This window comes from Ranitomeya variabilis, chromosome 2 (genome assembly GCF_051348905.1).
Source record: "Ranitomeya variabilis isolate aRanVar5 chromosome 2, aRanVar5.hap1, whole genome shotgun sequence".
Classification (NCBI taxonomy): Eukaryota; Metazoa; Chordata; class Amphibia; order Anura; family Dendrobatidae; genus Ranitomeya; species Ranitomeya variabilis.
Genome location: NC_135233.1, coordinates 622904069 through 622921362, shown reverse-complemented (window position 1 = coordinate 622921362; position 17294 = coordinate 622904069). Strand labels below are relative to the sequence as shown.

Below are 17294 nucleotides of genomic sequence, written 5' to 3'. Positions count from 1 at the left end.
TCTCCGTTTGCGGTCACCGTTGGCCATGTTGAAGACATTCACTGCGCCACTAAAATCATCAATTTTATTCAAAGAGGAAAGAAAAATCAACATACAAGAAACTGTACAGAAACATGGAGACTATGTACAAGAGGCGGGCCCGGATAGGGGGGCATGGATCGGGCGTCACTCCCATCGGTAGATCTTCACCATCTTCTCGGTCAGCGTAGCCAGCAGGCTGCTCTGATTCACCTCTAGGGGGCAGATGTCCAGCACGGGCTGGTCAGCCTGGAGCTTCTGGAGGAGGGAGCCGCTGCCCGAGTGCCAGAGCTGTGCCGGGAGGGAGGAAACCAGAATGAATCATACCCGTCAGGCTAGTTAGCGCCATACTGATGCACGGGCAGCTGTCAGTACCAGCCTCGGCGCTGAGCACGTGCACTATGGAGCACTAATTTGGCCACATGAGAGGCAAGTGATCAGACGCTCTGCCATCCCCCCAGTACTCGGGGATGGTATCCCCCCCAATGAGGCGTTAGGCCCCCACAAGGGCATATTAATGAGTAGATGGGGGACCCTATGTGGCCACGTCCATGTGGCGGACCCCGGACTGGTTTAGAACTCCGCCCGCTCTCACCATAGCAGAGTTGGAGGCCTCGTCTCCTGCGCACACCAGGACGCTGCCATCTTGGTCAGGGCTCCGGAATATGGCGTTCTTGGTCAGCAGCTTACAGGTGGGCCCAGCGTTGAAGGTCTGGACCGGACAGCAGGAGCAGGAGTATTCATCCTCGGAGTCTGACAGCCGGGAGCTGGTCAGCTCCATCATCACACAGCGCAGGTAGTTGTGGCTCTTCCCTGTCAGCACAAGAGCGCCCTCCAGTGACCAGTCACATCATCAGTGCCTAACAGCCAACCTGAGCCACACTCACCGGGGCGGTAGGTCACCAGGCAGTGCCGCGTGCTGCTCTCCGTCTGGATGTCCGTGCATCCTCCCGACTCCAGGGGCAGGAAGTGAGGCTTGTACTGGGCGTCACTCATCTCCCAGAAGCACGCTCCCTCCAGGGTGCCAGCCAGGACCCCACCACATGGGAACATCTCAGACGCGGCTCGGGGGACGTAGGACAGGGACACCACCGGGCAGCTGCAAGACAGTACCCGCAGAGCAAAAGTCAGGAGCCCATCCCCAACAGACAGCCCCTCGTCGACAGAGCGTCACCTACCGTGAGCCCAGCGGCACCAGCTCCTTCACATACTGGCTGGTGTCTCTCAGGTCGTAGACCAGCACCGATCCATTGATCAGCCCGGCGTACACGTAGTTGTTATCATCAGAGCACCAGCTGCAACTCCACACCGGCCGCCCCGTGTTATACGTCTGTACCACAGTGTTAGTCAGCAGGCTGGAGAGAGAGAGGCGCATGTCTGAGGACAGAGGCTCACGGCTCACAGCCCCCCCCCCCCGAGACCCAAACCTGCCCTACACAACAGTGACCGCCTGCCTCACCTGGTCAGCTTCACCGTGTTATCCAGGGCGGCGGAGAGCAGCAGACCATCTGTGCGGTTACTGAAGGCCAGGCCACGGATCTGCTTGGCGTGGATGGGCACGTACTGGCTGCTCTTCATATTAGCCGCACTCAGCTTCTTGATCCCACAACCTGCAAACAAACAGTGAGACAACAACTTCTGCTCCACCAGCAGCAGCGGCAGCCCTGACAGACCGTCCACAATGCAGAAGCAGGACAGGTGGCGACAACTATGGACAGCTGGAGGTCAGACTGCTGCCCAGCGTCACCTGTCCCATGCCCCAGCTGGAGGTCAGACTGCTGCCCAGCGTCACCTGTCCCATGCCCCAGCTGGAGGTCAGACTGCTGCCCAGCGTCACCTGTCCCATGCCCCAGCTGGAGGTCAGACTGCTGCCCAGCGTCACCTGTACGGCGAACAGCTGGAGGTCAGACTGCTGCCCAGCATCACCTGTCCCATGCACCAGCTGGAGGTCAGACTGCTGCCCAGCGTCACCTGTCCCATGCACCAGCTGGAGGTCAGACTGCTGCCCAGCGTCACCTGTCTCATGCGCCAGCTGGAGGTCAGACTGCTGCCCAGCGTCACCTGTACGGCGAACAGCTGGAGGTCAGACTGCTGCCCAGCGTCACCTGTCCCACACCCCAGCTGGAGGTCAGACTGCTGCCCAGCGTCACCTGTCTCATGCACCAGCTGGAGGTCAGACTGCTGCCCAGCGTCACATGTCCCATGCACCAGCTGGAGGTCAGACTGCAGCCCAGCGTCACCTGTCCCATGCCCCAGCTGGAGGTCAGACTGCTGCCCAGCGTCACCTGTCCCATGCACCAGCTGGAGGTCAGACTGCTGCCCAGCGTCACCTGTACGGCGAACAGCTGGAGGTCAGACTGCTGCCCATCGTCACCTGTCTCATTCACCAGCTGGAGGTCAGACTGCAGCCCAGCGTCACCTGTCCCATGCCCCAGCTGGAGGTCAGACTGCAGCCCAGCGTCACCTGTCCCATGACCCAGCTGGAGGTCAGACTGCTGCCCAGCGTCACCTGTCCCATGCACCAGCTGGAGGTCAGACTGCTGCCCAGCGTCACCTGTCCGGCGGCTGGAGGTCGTGGGTGTTTTTTTTTTTATGCCATTAGCACCATCTTGTCTTTTGCACTGGTTTTGCCATGCAGCAGCCACATAGACCCTTGTGTCCTCTTACCTGGCACCAGCGTGGTGTGGGAAGACGGCTGAGACACCACCAGGCAGCTGAGACGTTCGCAGTAGGCCATCACGCGGCAGTTCCCTCCTTGGTTGATCAGAATGGCCTTCTCAAAGTTGTACTTGTGCTGCCCCTCACTGGAGGGCAAAGAGCCGGAGGTCCCTGCCCGGGAGCTGGAGGATGGCTGGGAGGAGCTGGTGGCATGCTGCATCATCAGTGTCTTCAGCTCCTGCCATAGACAAGCATGATCAGCGACAGAAACCCCGCCATCAAAGGCACAGTGCCCACCCCGCCATCTAACTCTGCTACATCCTGCTGCCCTGGATGAGAGGTTACATTACAGAGGGCAGGAGCGAGGGGGCGCAAAGCCAGCGGCAGAGGGGGCGCAAAGCCAGCGGCAGAGGGAGGGGCGCAAAGCCAGCGGCATGGGGGGGCGCAAAGCCGGGAGCAGTTCTTGCAGTTATCAACCACACTAGAATGAATCGTACTGTGGCACCTAAGCTTCCCCCAGCAGTAGACATGAGGGCAGCCGGACCCCACGGGACGCGTCTCCCCCTCACCTGGATTTGCTTTCGGAGCTTCCCACACTCGTCAGTCAGGACCTGGACTTGCAGCCGACACTGTGCAGACTCCAGCTCTGCTTTCCTGCGCAGCGACTGCTCCTTTTCCAGAGAGCTGTAAGGAAAATGTAAGGTGGTCTGCAGGAGTAATGCCGGGAGCCACGTCTAATCATCCGCATGATAGAATACACACACACTAGCAAAACTGTGACCGTAGCTCTGGAGGTGAGTAGAGGATAAGACATGATGTAACAGCAGAATAGCGAGTGCAGCTCTGGAGATGACTGGAGGGTCAGATGTAACAGCAGAATAGTGAGTGCAGCTCTGGAGGTGACTGGAGGATGAGACATGTAACAGCAGAATAGTGAGTGCAGCTCTGGAGGACAATGCCTGGCATAGGTGGTGATGCAGTCGCTGGACATGTCGGGGCCACTTGTAGGCGGGGTCCTAACCTCTTCATGCGCTCCTGCTCGCTCGTGTCCAGGGCCTTCAGCGTGCGGGCGTACAGCACCACAATGTCGGAACGCTTCGCCTTCTTGTTGCACTAAAGGGCAGAAAACCTGAATGCATCTGATGTCCGGTCACATCTGTGAACCCCGCAGCCCAAATTCACCAGAGGCCTTAATGGAAAACAGCAGTGGTCCTCCACAGAGGGCACTCACACGTGACTGAAGATCAGGAGGAACAGACTAAATTCAGCCCTGCACCGCGGGGACCCCGTGAGGGCTCGGCGGTGGCCTCAGCATACTGGCCCATAAGATATGGGGCTGATAAGAGGGTGTGCGGCAGACGGCAGCGGTACAGACACTGGCACTATGTGCACCGCTCAATCATTCATGACTAGGGCCACCTCCTTCTGATCATGAAGCCTGTACTCCCCTCCCGTGCCAGCTCAGATCCCACAGTGTCGGCACTCGCGGTCCGGGGCTCCCAGGGCATCCCATAGGGGTGGAGCCGCATATTCATCCCTCACACCGCTCACACAGGACAAGCTGCCGGCGCTGAGAGGAGGCTTCGCGGGAGCTGAGTGAGTATTTTAATGCAAACGGGCGGGCGCACAGGGGGTGGGATGCGGTAGGTGACCACGAACTTTATTTTTAACTAAAAAAAAAAAACACCTTGATTTTTCATTCCTTCTCTCCAGTGAATGCTGCTGGGGAGAAGGAATGAATGCCGGCTTCAGCACCAAAAGCAGGGGACAGCGCTTAACTCTAGCGCTGTCTCCTGCACGGTCCGTGTGGTCCTCAGTCGGCACACGGCTGCCGCACGTGTGCCACACTGATGTGCCACGTGAGCACACGGACAACTCTGGTACCGATTTCTCCGGTACCGGAATTATCTAGACGTGTGAGATTGGCCTAAAAGATGCTTTTTATTGCGAAAACTATCTTTTGCATCCCCACATGTTGACAGCTATACATTTTTCCACATTTAGGCGTTGACGTTTTTATTGGTGCCATTTGCAGGCACATGACATTTTTTGATCGCTATCTATTCCAAGGCAGAATAAACAAAAAACAACATTTCAGGAATATAATATATATATTTTTTGTTTATACCGTTCCGCGTGTGGTAAAATTGAATTTTACTCTTCATCAGTACGATTACAGCGATACCTCATTTATATCTATATGTTTTGGAGCTTTTACACAAAAACTATTTAATATTAAAAAAAATAATTATTTCTGCATCGCTTTATTCTGAGGACTATAACTTTTTTATTTTTTCGCTGATGACGCTGTATGGCGGCTCGTTTTCTGCGGGACAAGATGACGTTGTCAGTGGTGCCTTGGTTATTTATATCCATCTTTTTTATTTGTTTTATTGCCCTTTTTGTGCGGCAGTATGATAAAGCGTTTTTTTGCCTTAATTTTATTTATTTACGGTGATCACTGAAGGGGTTAACTAGTAGGACCGTTTTATAGGTTGGGATTATGTATTTTTGTACATAAATGTATTTACTATTTTTCTTTGTTCTTTATTTTATGATTTTTTTTTAAATATTAACTTTTATTTTTTCTTACATTGTCCCAGGATGGACATCACTGTACACATACCGATGGCTGCTCTGATAGTCCCCAAGGCTCCTGCACTGCTGAGCGGCATCTGACGGGCAGAGGAGGAGGAGTCGACTCTCCTCTGAGCATGAGCGAACAGGCCACCGTCCCTGGGTGACCCTGTGGCAGCCACACAAGCAGAGCGGGAGCTACCTCCCTCTGCGATGCCCCGCGATGTCACTATTGACAGCAGCATCACAGGGGTTAACCACCTGCGATCAGATCAGTCCTAGCACTGATGGTGGGCGTCGCTGCAGGCTATCAGCTCTCAGAGCAGACACCCTGGTAATCAGTTTGGGGGTCCCAACAGCAGGACCCCAATGATCATCTCGTGTCCCAAACACTGCCTCAAACCCAATGATGAACGGTGAGTAGAGCACCGACCTGCGGACACTTGGCTGCTCCTCCCCTCAGCCAACGATCAATGCAGGTAAAGCCAAACAAATGGCCGCAACGCAGAGCGGAGAGACGGTGCTGACCGGCATTGGTCCACGACTCAAAGCAGATGGCACAGGTGTCGCCTTCATCCTCCTCTGCCACAGGGGGCGCTGCAGACATCACAGGCTTCACGGGTGATGGCTGAGAAGGAAGCACATGGTGGCAATACTGGATGTAACAGCAGAACAATGAGTGCAGCTCTGGAGATGACTGGAGGATAAGACCTGATGTAGCAGTAGAACAGTGGGTGCAGCTCTGGAGGTGACTGGAGGATAAGACCTGATGTAGCAGCAGGACAGTGAGTGCAGCTCTGGAGGTGACTGGAGGATAAGACCTGATGTAGCAGCAGGATCGTGAGTGCAGCTCTGGAGGTGACTGGAGGATAAGACCTGATGTAGCAGCAGGATAGTGAGTGCAGCTCTGGAGGTGACTGGAGGATAAGGCTACTTTCACACTAGCGTTAACTGCATTCCGTCACAATGCGTCGTTTTGCCAAAAAAACGCATCCTGCAAAAGTGTTTGCAGGATGCGGTTTTTCACCATTGATTAACATTAAGCGACGCATTGTGACGGATTGCCACACGTCGCACTCGTCGTGCAGTGGCGGACCGTCGGGAGTAAAAAACGTTGCTTGCAACGTTTTTTGCTCCGTCGTAAACGTCTTTTCCGACCGCGCATGCGCGGCCGGAACTCCGCCCCCACCTCCCCGCACCTCACAATGGGGCAGCGGATGCGCTGGAAAAATGCATCCGCTACCCCCGTTGTGCGGCGGAGACAACACTAGCATCGGGAACGTGGGCCCGACGCTAGTGTGAAAGTAGCCTAAGACCTGATGTAGCAGTAGAACAGTGAGTGCAGCTCTGGAGGAGAGTGGGGCACAGGACATGATGTACTGCTCTGCACCCGATTATCATGGCTTTCTCCAGGGTCTCACCTGTTTGCTCGGCTGTGTAGTGTCCGATGTCGAGCGCTCGTTTTCAGTGGCGGGGTCGTCAGGTCTTTCTGGGGCGTCTGTTGCGGTGGCCACAAGGTTTATGTGAAGTTCTTCAGGGGCTAAAATTAAAAAAAAAAATCCCTAAAATGACTAAGTGCCCCCCACCATCGGCCCAGGACATCAGCAGCTCCTCATCTCTACAGTAATGGACTGTCGCACTGATCGGCGTCTCCCGGTCGCTCTCCCGTCGCTGGCACATTGTGACGGAGCGCTAATTCTGCATCTTTTGGATAGGCTGCACAGGAGCAACCATTATTTGCCCAATCGTCTGACTCGGGCGATCCCCCCATCGTTTTGTTACGTGTGCCCTACTACATTCAGGGCCACTGCTTGCTGCGCAGACATTAAGAGGTTAAAGCTGAACTTCCTACATCAGAGAGAGTGAAGACAACTGTAACAAACTCCCAGCTGTGAGCAGGACGCAGCCAGACGAGGCACAGCACTGCCCTCTGTAGGGGGCGACGCTGGCAGCACGCACCTGGCTCTGCCGGCTGAGCCGCTCTGGTGTTGCTGGCTCCGTCATCCACCTCTGTAGGGCTGTCGTCATCATCACTCAGCTCCACAGTCTCGTCGGAGCTGTCGCCCTCGCCTCCCGGGGGGCCCCTTGTTGGCCCCGAGTGCCACGCCTCGCTTCCTTCGTTTGCAGACATGGCCGTCCTCAGGTTTCCCGATAATTGGAAGAGGTTGTGGAAGGCTTGGTTACGTCTGGAGACAAAATACAGATGAGAGCAGCCGGCACCGGACAGGCGAGAGGCGGCCAGCAGCGCCGTCACCTACCGCATGCCGCCAACACGCTGCGAGGACGCTCGCTGGCGGCTCCGGGCGCTCGTCCTGCGGGCTCGTATCTGCTGTGAGGCGGAGCGATGCTCTGCTGCCTGGCGCAGCTGCTCTAGTGCCCCCTGCAGCATGTGCAGCGCACTGGAAGTGTGAGACTGCGAGGGAGAGTAGATGGGCCTGAAGACGCCCTGCCTGTCCACACCACCGGTCTCCGCGCTCCGATCCGCTGCTCTCTGTCCGGGAACGTTGCTGAACACCAGTGACGGATCCAGGGCGATGCGAGAAAACAAGGGCGGCTCCGGGAGGAAGCTTCCCCCAGAAAGATCCACGTCCATCTCCTCCTGCGCCATTGTCAGGCCTGCGGAAGACACAGGAGCGAGAAATACAGGAAAGGTAGTCATCTGGAGGTGTAGGGAAAGGCGCCACATACAGGGGGATCAGAGGCAGCGCCACAAACACACGGCGAGGGGGAAACAGGAGGCAGCGCCACAAACACACGGCGAGGGGGAAACAGGAGGCAGCGCCACAAACACACGGCGAGGGGGAAACAGGAGGCAGCGCCACAAACACATGGCGAGGGGGAAACAGGAGGCAGCGCCACAAACACACGGCGAGGGGGAAACAGGAGAAGGCGCCACAAACACATGGCGAGGGGGAAACAGGAGGCAGCGCCACAAACACACGGCGAGGGGGAAACAGAAGGCGCCACAAACACGCAGCGAGGGGGTAGCAGGAGGCGGCGCCACATGGCGAGGGGGCCGCCTCTCCCAGAAGAAGGGGGACACAAACTGACAGGCGATATACACGGCATGCTCCATGGCAGCAGTATACACAGGGGATAGACACATATACATTTCATATATACATAGCGGAGGGGCGATGCGCAGCTTAAGGACATGCACGGGGGGGGGGGGGGGGGGGGGAGATGCACCGCCGCAGTACATGCACGGGGGAGATGCACCGCCGCAGTACATGCACGGGGGAGATGCGCCACCGCAGTACACGCACAGAGGGGGAGATGCGCCACCGCAGTACACGCACAGAGGGGGAGATGCGCCACCGCAGTACACGCACAGAGGGGGAGATGCGCCACCGCAGTACACGCACAGAGGGGGAGATGCGCCACCGCAGTACACGCACAGAGGGGGAGATGCGCCACCGCAGTACACGCACAGAGGGGGAGATGCGCCACCGCAGTACACGCACAGAGGGGGAGATGCGCCACCGCAGTACACGCACAGAGGGGGAGATGCGCCACCGCAGTACACGCACAGAGGGGGAGATGCGCCACCGCAGTACACGCACAGAGGGGGAGATGCGCCACCGCAGTACACGCACAGAGGGGGAGATGCGCCACCGCAGTACACGCACAGAGGGGGAGATGCGCCACCGCAGTACACGCACAGAGGGGGAGATGCGCCACCGCAGTACACGCACAGAGGGGGAGATGCGCCACCGCAGTACACGCACAGAGGGGGAGATGCGCCACCGCAGTACACGCACAGAGGGGGAGATGCGCCACCGCAGTACACGCACAGAGGGGGAGATGCGCCACCGCAGTACACGCACAGAGGGGGAGATGCGCCACCGCAGTACACGCACAGAGGGGGAGATGCGCCACCGCAGTACACGCACAGAGGGGGAGATGCGCCACCGCAGTACACGCACAGAGGGGGAGATGCGCCACCGCAGTACACGCACAGAGGGGGAGATGCGCCACCGCAGTACACGCACAGAGGGGGAGATGCGCCACCGCAGTACACGCACAGAGGGGGAGATGCGCCACCGCAGTACACGCACAGAGGGGGAGATGCGCCACCGCAGTACACGCACAGAGGGGGAGATGCGCCACCGCAGTACACGCACAGAGGGGGAGATGCGCCACCGCAGTACACGCACAGAGGGGGAGATGCGCCACCGCAGTACACGCACAGAGGGGGAGATGCGCCACCGCAGTACACGCACAGAGGGGGAGATGCGCCACCGCAGTACACGCACAGAGGGGGAGATGCGCCACCGCAGTACACGCACAGAGGGGGAGATGCGCCACCGCAGTACACGCACAGAGGGCGAGATGCGCCACCGCAGTACACGCACAGAGGGGGAGATGCGCCACCGCAGTACACGCACAGAGGGGGAGATGCGCCACCGCAGTACACGCACAGAGGGGGAGATGCGCCACCGCAGTACACGCACAGAGGGGTAGATGCGCCACCGCAGTACACGCACAGAGGGGGAGATGCGCCACCGCAGTACACGCACAGAGGGGGAGATGCGCCACCGCAGTACACGCACAGGGGGGGAGATGCGCCACCGCAGTACACGCACAGGGGGGGGAGATGCGCCACCGCAGTACACGCACAGGGGGGGAGATGCGCCACCGCAGTACACGCACAGGGGGGGGGGGAGATGCGCCACCGCAGTACACGCACAGGGGGGGAGATGCGCCACCGCAGTACACGCACAGAGGGGGAGATGCGCCACCGCAGTACACGCACAGAGGGGGAGATGCGCCACCGCAGTACACGCACAGAGGGGTAGATGCGCCACCGCAGTACACGCACAGAGGGGGAGATGCGCCACCGCAGTACACGCACAGAGGGGGAGATGCGCCACCGCAGTACACGCACAGGGGGGGAGATGCGCCACCGCAGTACACGCACAGGGGGGGGAGATGCGCCACCGCAGTACACGCACAGGGGGGGAGATGCGCCACCGCAGTACACGCACAGGGGGGGGGGGAGATGCGCCACCGCAGTACACGCACAGGGGGGGGGGGGGGAGATGCGCCACCGCAGTACACGCACAGGGGGGGGGGGGGAGATGCGCCACCGCAGTACACGCACAGAGGGGGAGATGCGCCACCGCAGTACACGCACAGAGGGGGAGATGCGCCACCGCAGTACACGCACAGAGGGGGAGATGCGCCACCGCAGTACACGCACAGAGGGGGAGATGCGCCACCGCAGTACACGCACAGAGGGGGAGATGCGCCACCGCAGTACACGCACAGAGGGGGAGATGCGCCACCGCAGTACACGCACAGAGGGGGAGATGCGCCACCGCAGTACACGCACAGAGGGGGAGATGCGCCACCGCAGTACACGCACAGGGGGGGAGATGCGCCACCGCAGTACACGCACAGGGGGGGGGAGATGCGCCACCGCAGTACACGCACAGGGGGGGGGGGGGGAGAGATGCGCCACCGCAGTACACGCACAGAGGGGGAGATGCGCCACCGCAGTACACGCACAGAGGGGGAGATGCGCCACCGCAGTACACGCACAGAGGGGGAGATGCGCCACCGCAGTACACGCACAGGGGGGGGAGATGCGCCACCGCAGTACACGCACAGGGGGGGGGGGGGGGGGGAGATGCGCCACCGCAGTACACGCACAGGGGGGGGGGGGGGGGGGGAGATGCGCCACCGCAGTACACGCACAGAGGGGGAGATGCGCCACCGCAGTACACGCACAGGGGGGGGGGGGGGGGGGAGATGCCCCACCGCAGTACACGCACAGAGGGGGAGATGCCCCGCCGCAGTACACGCACGGGGGTAGGGAGATGCGCCGTCGCAGTACATGCACGGGGGTCCTCATGCTTGGGGGACATTTCGGGGATGTGTATGGGGGCTGGTCACATGACACAAGCTCTCCCTCTTCATGATGTGGTACATCCCGCCGGCACTAGAATGTTCTGTGTTTTTATCCCCTCCCCATTTTCAATACAGAATGGAACATGCCAATACAGGTTAGAGCCAAACCACTGCAACATGTGGGGAACCATCACAAGGACTCGTCTGGCACTGCAGTGGCCTGAGCCCTCAGCGGTACCGTACCGGAGGTGCACGGCCAGGATCCTCTCACCTTAGATCATTCTCCCCGCCAACCGCCAGCGCTCCGCCCGCTGCTGCCGGTCAGAGCTGATTGGAAAACCTCGCCGTCACGTCCGATGAGGCGGACCTGTTACCAGGGCAACCACCGGAAGTAAGCTGCCAGCTTTGTACACACATGTATAGCTGCTGTCAATCATGCAGAAGAGTCGCCTGTCACGTAACCGCAGTGTATGATGATGCGGGAAATTAATCTGCCGCGGTGTGTGAGTGTGTGCGGCCCCCGACAGACGGGGTGTGCGGCCCCCGACAGACGGGGTGTGCGGCCCCCGACTCCAGATTCCACAGGCGGACTTCATCAGCAGGTATCAGTGTAAGGCCGGGTCACACTTGCGAGTGCAATGCAAGAAACTCGCCTCCATCCTCAGGCGCGGAGCGTGCGGTACATGTGTTTCTATGCAGCTGGTCCCAGTGCCGGCGGCAGTGCCCGGTATTGAGGCGCGAGTTCCTCACATTGCACCGGCCTGACGCTGTCTGTAGTCACTGAGCACAATCCTGATCACTGGGGCCCTTACATTGCTATGGGAGAGAATAGCGGCCATGCTCTGTGTCATAGGTGAGGAAGGAGCTGTGACCGTTACATACTCGCTTGTGTTGTGGGCATGCTCTGTCCAATAATACAGCACACATTATCAGTAATACTTTATATTTATTAGGTCGTAATAATGTCAGGACAGATGTCACATGTGCAGCAATAAAATCCTCTACATCTGGAGGGACACGGGTTGAGAGCTGCCGTTGCCCTAGGACATGTTGGGATCTGTAGTGCTTCCATCCTCTTCTGCGAGGTGTAGATATACATGCAGCCTACGGTGGCCTCGGCGCAGGGTCCTAGGCCTCCATCTGATACAAGAGAGCGATCAGCAGATCTGCAATCTCTGCAAACAATGCAAAGTACACCGTCATTACCGTTTATCCAGAGACCAAACATCTAAAAGTAGGAAATCCTGAATAACACATCATTCACCAGTTACAGGAGGAACTGCTGTTTGTAAGCTACAATACTGGATGAAACGGGTGAGGTGGTCAAAAATGATATTGAGATGGTCAAACTTTTACACTCCGCAGAGGAGAAAATGTAGGGCGGTGCAGCACTGTGGAGAGGACAGGTAGGTGGTAGACAGAAATGAGAAGATGTAGGGCAGTGCAACACTGGAGGACAGGTAGGTGGTAGACAGAGATGAGGAGGAGATGTAGGGTGGTGCAGCACTGTGGAGAGGACAGGTAGGTGGTAGACAGAAATGAGAAGATGTAGGGCAGTGCAACACTGGAGGACAGGTAGGTGGTAGACAGAGATGAGGAGGAGATGTAGGGTGGTGCAGCACTGTGGAGAGGACAGGTAGGTGGTAGACAGATGAGGAGATGTAGGGCGGTGCAGCACTGTGGAGAGGACAGGTAGGTGGTAGACAGAGATGAGGAGATGTAGGGCAGTGCAGCACTGTGGAGAGGACGAGTAGGTGGTAGACAGAGATGAGATGTATAGCAGTGCCGCACTGTGGAGAGGACAGGTAGTTGGTAGACAGAGATGAGGAGATGTAGGGTGGTGCAGCACTGGAGAGGACAGGTAGGTGGTAGACAGAGTTGAGGAGATGTAGGGCAGTGCAGCACTGTGGAGAGGACAGGTAGGTGGTAGACAGAGATGAGATGTAGGGTGGTGCTGCACTGTGGAGAGGACAGGTAGGTGGTAGACGGAAATGAGGAGATGTAGGGTGGTGCAGCACTGTGGAGAGGACAGGTAGGTGGTAGACGGAAATGAGATGTAGGGCGGTGCAGCACTGTGGAGAGGACAGGTAGGTGGTGGACAGGAATGATGAGGAGGTGTAGGGCGGTGCAGCACTGTGGAGAATTTAGTGAGTGAGGGTGATGTTTATATTGTCTGCAGTGGTAGGTAACCAGCGCAATGGCTGGCACAGGGTGGTGGCATCGGTGTAGCTGTTGGACAGAGATACAACCCTAGCTGTCACATTTAGGATAGACTAGAGGGGGGTTTAGTAAGAGGAGACCAATTAGAAAACTTTTTGTAGAGTCAAAGGTAAGAAGAGATCGAGTTCTAGAGCTGTTTTTGAGGTGTAGGTGACACGAGCTAGTAATCGGATGTGGGGAGTGAAGGAAAGATTTGAATCCAATAATGACACCAAGACAGTGACCGTAGTCAGTGCAGGACTAGTAATCCTGCTGCCATATAGTCATCCATATTCAGGAGCTCTGTACAACCCCATCACTGATTTTCAGCTTTCTGTGTGAACACTGTACATGGTCAGTAAACTACCAATCAGTAATGTGGGCGGGGTTATACACAGCTGCCAATCAGTGGTGTGGGTGGGGTTATACAGAGCTCAGCATTTAGAGCACCGCTAGATCTCCAGTAATTAACCCCTTTCTGCCATTGGACGTACTATTCCGTCCATGTAGGGTGGGCCCTAATTCCCAAGGACGGAATAGTACGTCCAGCGCGATCGGCCGAGCTCACGGGGGGATCGCGGCCGGGTGTCAGCTGAATATCGCAGCTGACATCCGGCACTATGTGCCAGGAGCGGTCACGGACCGCCCCCGGCTCATTAACCCCCGGCACACCGCGATCAAACATGATTGCGGTGTGCCGGCGGTACAGGGAAGCATCGCGCAGGGAGGGGCTCCCTGCGTGCTTCCCTGAGACCCCCGGAACAACGCGATGTGATCGCGTTGCTGCGAGGGTCTCTTACCTCCTATCCCTGCAGGCCCTGGATCCAAAATGGCTGCGGGGCTGCATCCGGGTCCTGCAGGGATTACTTCCGGGTGCAGACCAGGCTCTGGTAAGCCTGCAGCACTGGAACTCAGATCGGTGATCTGACAGAGTGCTGTGCAAACTGTCAGATCAGCGATCTGTGATGTCTACCCCTGGGACAAAGTAAAAAAAAAAATTTCCATATGTGTAAAAAAGAAAAAAAATTCCTAAATAAAGGAAAAAAAAAAATATTCCCATAAATACATTTCTTTATCTAAATAAAAAAAATATCAAACAATAAAAGTACACATATTTAGTATCGCCGCGTCCGTAACGACCCCACCTATAAAACTATATCACTAGTTAACCCCTTCAGTGAACACCGTAAAAAAAAAAAAAAAACGCAAAAAACAACGCTTTATTCTCATACCGCCAAACAAAAAGTGGAATAACACGCGATCAAAAAGACGGATATAAATAACCATGGTACCACTGAAAACGTCATCTTGTCCCGCAAAAAACGAGCCGCCCCGCCATACAGCATCATCAGCAAAAAAATAAAAAAGTTATAGTCCTCAGAATAAAGCGATGACAAAATAATTATTTTTTCTATAAAATAGTTTTTATTGTATAAAAGTGCCAAAACATAAAAAAAATTGTATAAATGAGGTATCGCTGTAATCGTACTGACCCGAAGAATAAAACTGCTTTATCAATTTTACCAAACGCGGAACGATATATACGCCTCCCCCCAAAGAAATTCATGAATAGCTGGTTTTTGGTCATTCTGCCTCACAAAAATCGGAATAAAAAGCAATCAAAAAATCTCCCGTGCCCGAACATGTTACCAATAAAAACATCAACTCGTCCCACAAAAAACAAGACCTCACATGACTCTGTGGACTCAAATATGGAAAAATTATAGCTCTCAAAATGTGGTAACGCAAAAAATATTTTTTTCAATAAAAAGCGTCTTTCAGTGTGTGACGGCTGCCAATCATAAAAATCCGCTAAAAAACCTATAAAAGTAAATCAAACCCCCCTTCATCACCCGCTTAGTTAGGGAAAAATAAAAAAAATAAAAAAATGTATTTATTTCCATTTTCCCATTAGGGCTAGGGTTAGGGCTAGGGCTAGGGTTAGGGTTGGGGCTAGGGTTAAGGCTACAGTTAGGGTTGGGGCTAAAGTTAGGGTTAGGGTTGGGGCTAAAGTTAGGGTTAGGGTTTGGATTACATTTACGGTTGGGAATAGGGTTGGGATTAGGGTTAGGGGTGTGTCTGGGTTAGAGGTGTGGTTAGGGTTACCATTGGGATTAGGGTTAGGGGTGTGTTTGGATTAGGGTTTCACTTATAATTGGGGGGTTTCCACTGTTTAGGCACATCAGGGGCTCTCCAAACGCGACATGGCGTCCGATCTCAATTCCAACCAATTCTGCGTTGAAAAAGTAAAACCGTGCTCCTTCCCTTCCGAGCTCTCCCGTGCGCCCAAACAGGGGTTTACCCCAACATATGGGGTATCAGCGTACTCGGAACACATTGGAGAACAACTTTTCTGGTCCAATTTCTCCTGTTACCCTTGGGAAAATACAAAACTGGGGGCTAAAAAATAATTTTTGTGGAAAAAAAAAATAATTTTTATTTGCATGGCTCTGCGTTATAAACTGTAGTGAAACACTGAAACACTTGGGGGTTCAAAGCTCTCACAACACATCTAGATGAGTTCCTCAGGGCGTCTACTTTCCAAAATGGTGTCACTTGTGGGGGGTTTCTACTGTTTAGGTACATTAGGGGCTCTGCAAATGCAATGTGACGCCTGCAGACCATTCCATCTAAGTCTGCATTCCAAATGATGCTCCTTCCCTTCCGAGCCCTCCCATGCGCCCAAACGGTGGTTCCCCCCCACATATGGGGTATCAGCGTACTCAAGACAAATTGGACAACAACTTTTGGGGTCCAATTTCTCCTGTTACCCTTGGGAAAATACAAAACTGGGGGCTAAAAAATAATTTTTTGGGGAAAATTTTTATTTTTTATTTTCACGGCTGCGTTATAAACTGTAGTGAAACACTTGGGGGTTCAAAGTTCTCACAACACAACTAGATAAGTTCCTTGGGGGGGTCTAGTTTCCAATATTGGGTCACTTGTGGGGGGTTTCTACTGTTTAGGTACATTAGGGGCTCTGCAAACGCAATGTGACGCCTGCAGACCAATCCATCTAAGTCTGCATTCCAAATGATGCTCCTTCTCTTCCGAGCTCTGCCATGCGCTCAAACGGTGGTTCCCCCCCACATATCAGGTATCAGCGTACTCAGGACAAATTGGACAACAATATTTAGGGTCCAATTTCTCCTGTTACCCTTGGAAAAATACAAAACTGTGGGCTAAAAAATAATTTTTGTGGAAAAAAAAAATATTTTTTATTTGCACGGCTCTGCGTTATAAACTGTAGTGAAACACTTGGTGGTTCAAATCTCTCACAACACATCTAGATGAGTTCCTTAGGGGGTCTACTTTCCAAAATGGTGTCACTTGTGTTTTTTTTTTACTGTTTAGGTACATTAGGGGCTCTGCAAACGCAATGTGACGCCTGCAGACCATTCCATCTAAGTCTGCATTCAAATGGCGCTCCATCCCTTCCGAGCCCTCCCATGCGCCCAAACGGTGGTTCCCCCCCACATATGGGGTATCAGCGTACTCAGGAGAAATTGGACCCCAACATTTGTTGTCCAATTTGTCCTTTTACCCTCGGGAAAATACAAAACTGGGGGCTAAAAAATAATTTTTGTGGGAAAAAATGTTTGTTTCATTTTTACGGCTCTGCATTCTAAACTTCTGTGAAGCACTTGGTGGGTCAAAGTGCTCACCACACATCTAGATAAGTTCCTTAGGGGGTCTACTTTCCAAAATGGTGTCACTTGTGGGGGGTTTCAATGTTTAGGCACATCAGTGGCTCTCCAAACGCAACATGGCGTCTCATCTCAATTCCTGTCAATTTTGCATTGAAAAGTCAAACGGCACTCCTTCCCTTCCGAGCTCTCCCATGCGCCCAAACAGTGGTTTACCCCCACATATGGGGTATCAGCGTACTCAGGACAAATTGTTCAACAACTTTTGGGGTCCATTTTCTCCTGTTACCCTTGGTAAAATAAAACAAATTGGAGCTGAAGTAAATTTTGTGTGAAAAAAAG

General features: G+C 55.0%; 2 protein-coding genes and 1 long non-coding RNA gene across 5 annotated transcripts in view; 1 reads left to right on the top strand and 2 right to left on the bottom strand.

The window, feature by feature from the left end:
- Positions 1 to 50: 50 nt before the first annotated feature.
- Positions 51 to 11513, bottom strand: RFWD3 (ring finger and WD repeat domain 3). 2 transcript variants are annotated; one of them, XM_077288924.1, is made up of 13 exons: positions 11378 to 11513; positions 7512 to 7869; positions 7213 to 7439; positions 6675 to 6793; positions 5687 to 5881; positions 3698 to 3789; positions 3246 to 3360; positions 2686 to 2914; positions 1478 to 1628; positions 1197 to 1373; positions 906 to 1117; positions 614 to 831; positions 51 to 309 (listed from the first exon to the last, which is right to left on the bottom strand). In XM_077288924.1, the coding sequence occupies exons 2-13, from the start codon at positions 7859 to 7861 to the stop codon at positions 166 to 168; spliced, it is 2229 nt and encodes a 742-aa protein (XP_077145039.1). In that variant the 5' UTR covers positions 7862 to 7869; positions 11378 to 11513; the 3' UTR covers positions 51 to 165. The 2 variants fall into 2 exon arrangements, with proteins under 2 accessions (XP_077145039.1, XP_077145040.1); XM_077288925.1 differs by having other exon boundaries at positions 11350 to 11460.
- Positions 11514 to 11585: 72 nt separating this feature from the next.
- LOC143807417 (uncharacterized) overlaps positions 11586 to 17294 on the top strand; it is a 62074-nt gene continuing 56365 nt past the window's right edge. Inside the window, exon 1 of the long non-coding RNA XR_013221718.1 lies at positions 11586 to 11708. This is a non-coding gene — a long non-coding RNA (uncharacterized LOC143807417). The remainder of the gene's footprint in view (positions 11709 to 17294) is intronic.
- LOC143807415 (mixed lineage kinase domain-like protein) overlaps positions 11702 to 17294 on the bottom strand; it is a 34222-nt gene continuing 28629 nt past the window's right edge. For both annotated transcript variants that reach the window (XM_077288927.1, XM_077288926.1), the window contains one exon: positions 11702 to 12281. In XM_077288927.1, coding sequence (XP_077145042.1) covers positions 12235 to 12281 — 47 coding nt within the window. In that variant the 3' untranslated portion in view covers positions 11702 to 12234. The remainder of the gene's footprint in view (positions 12282 to 17294) is intronic.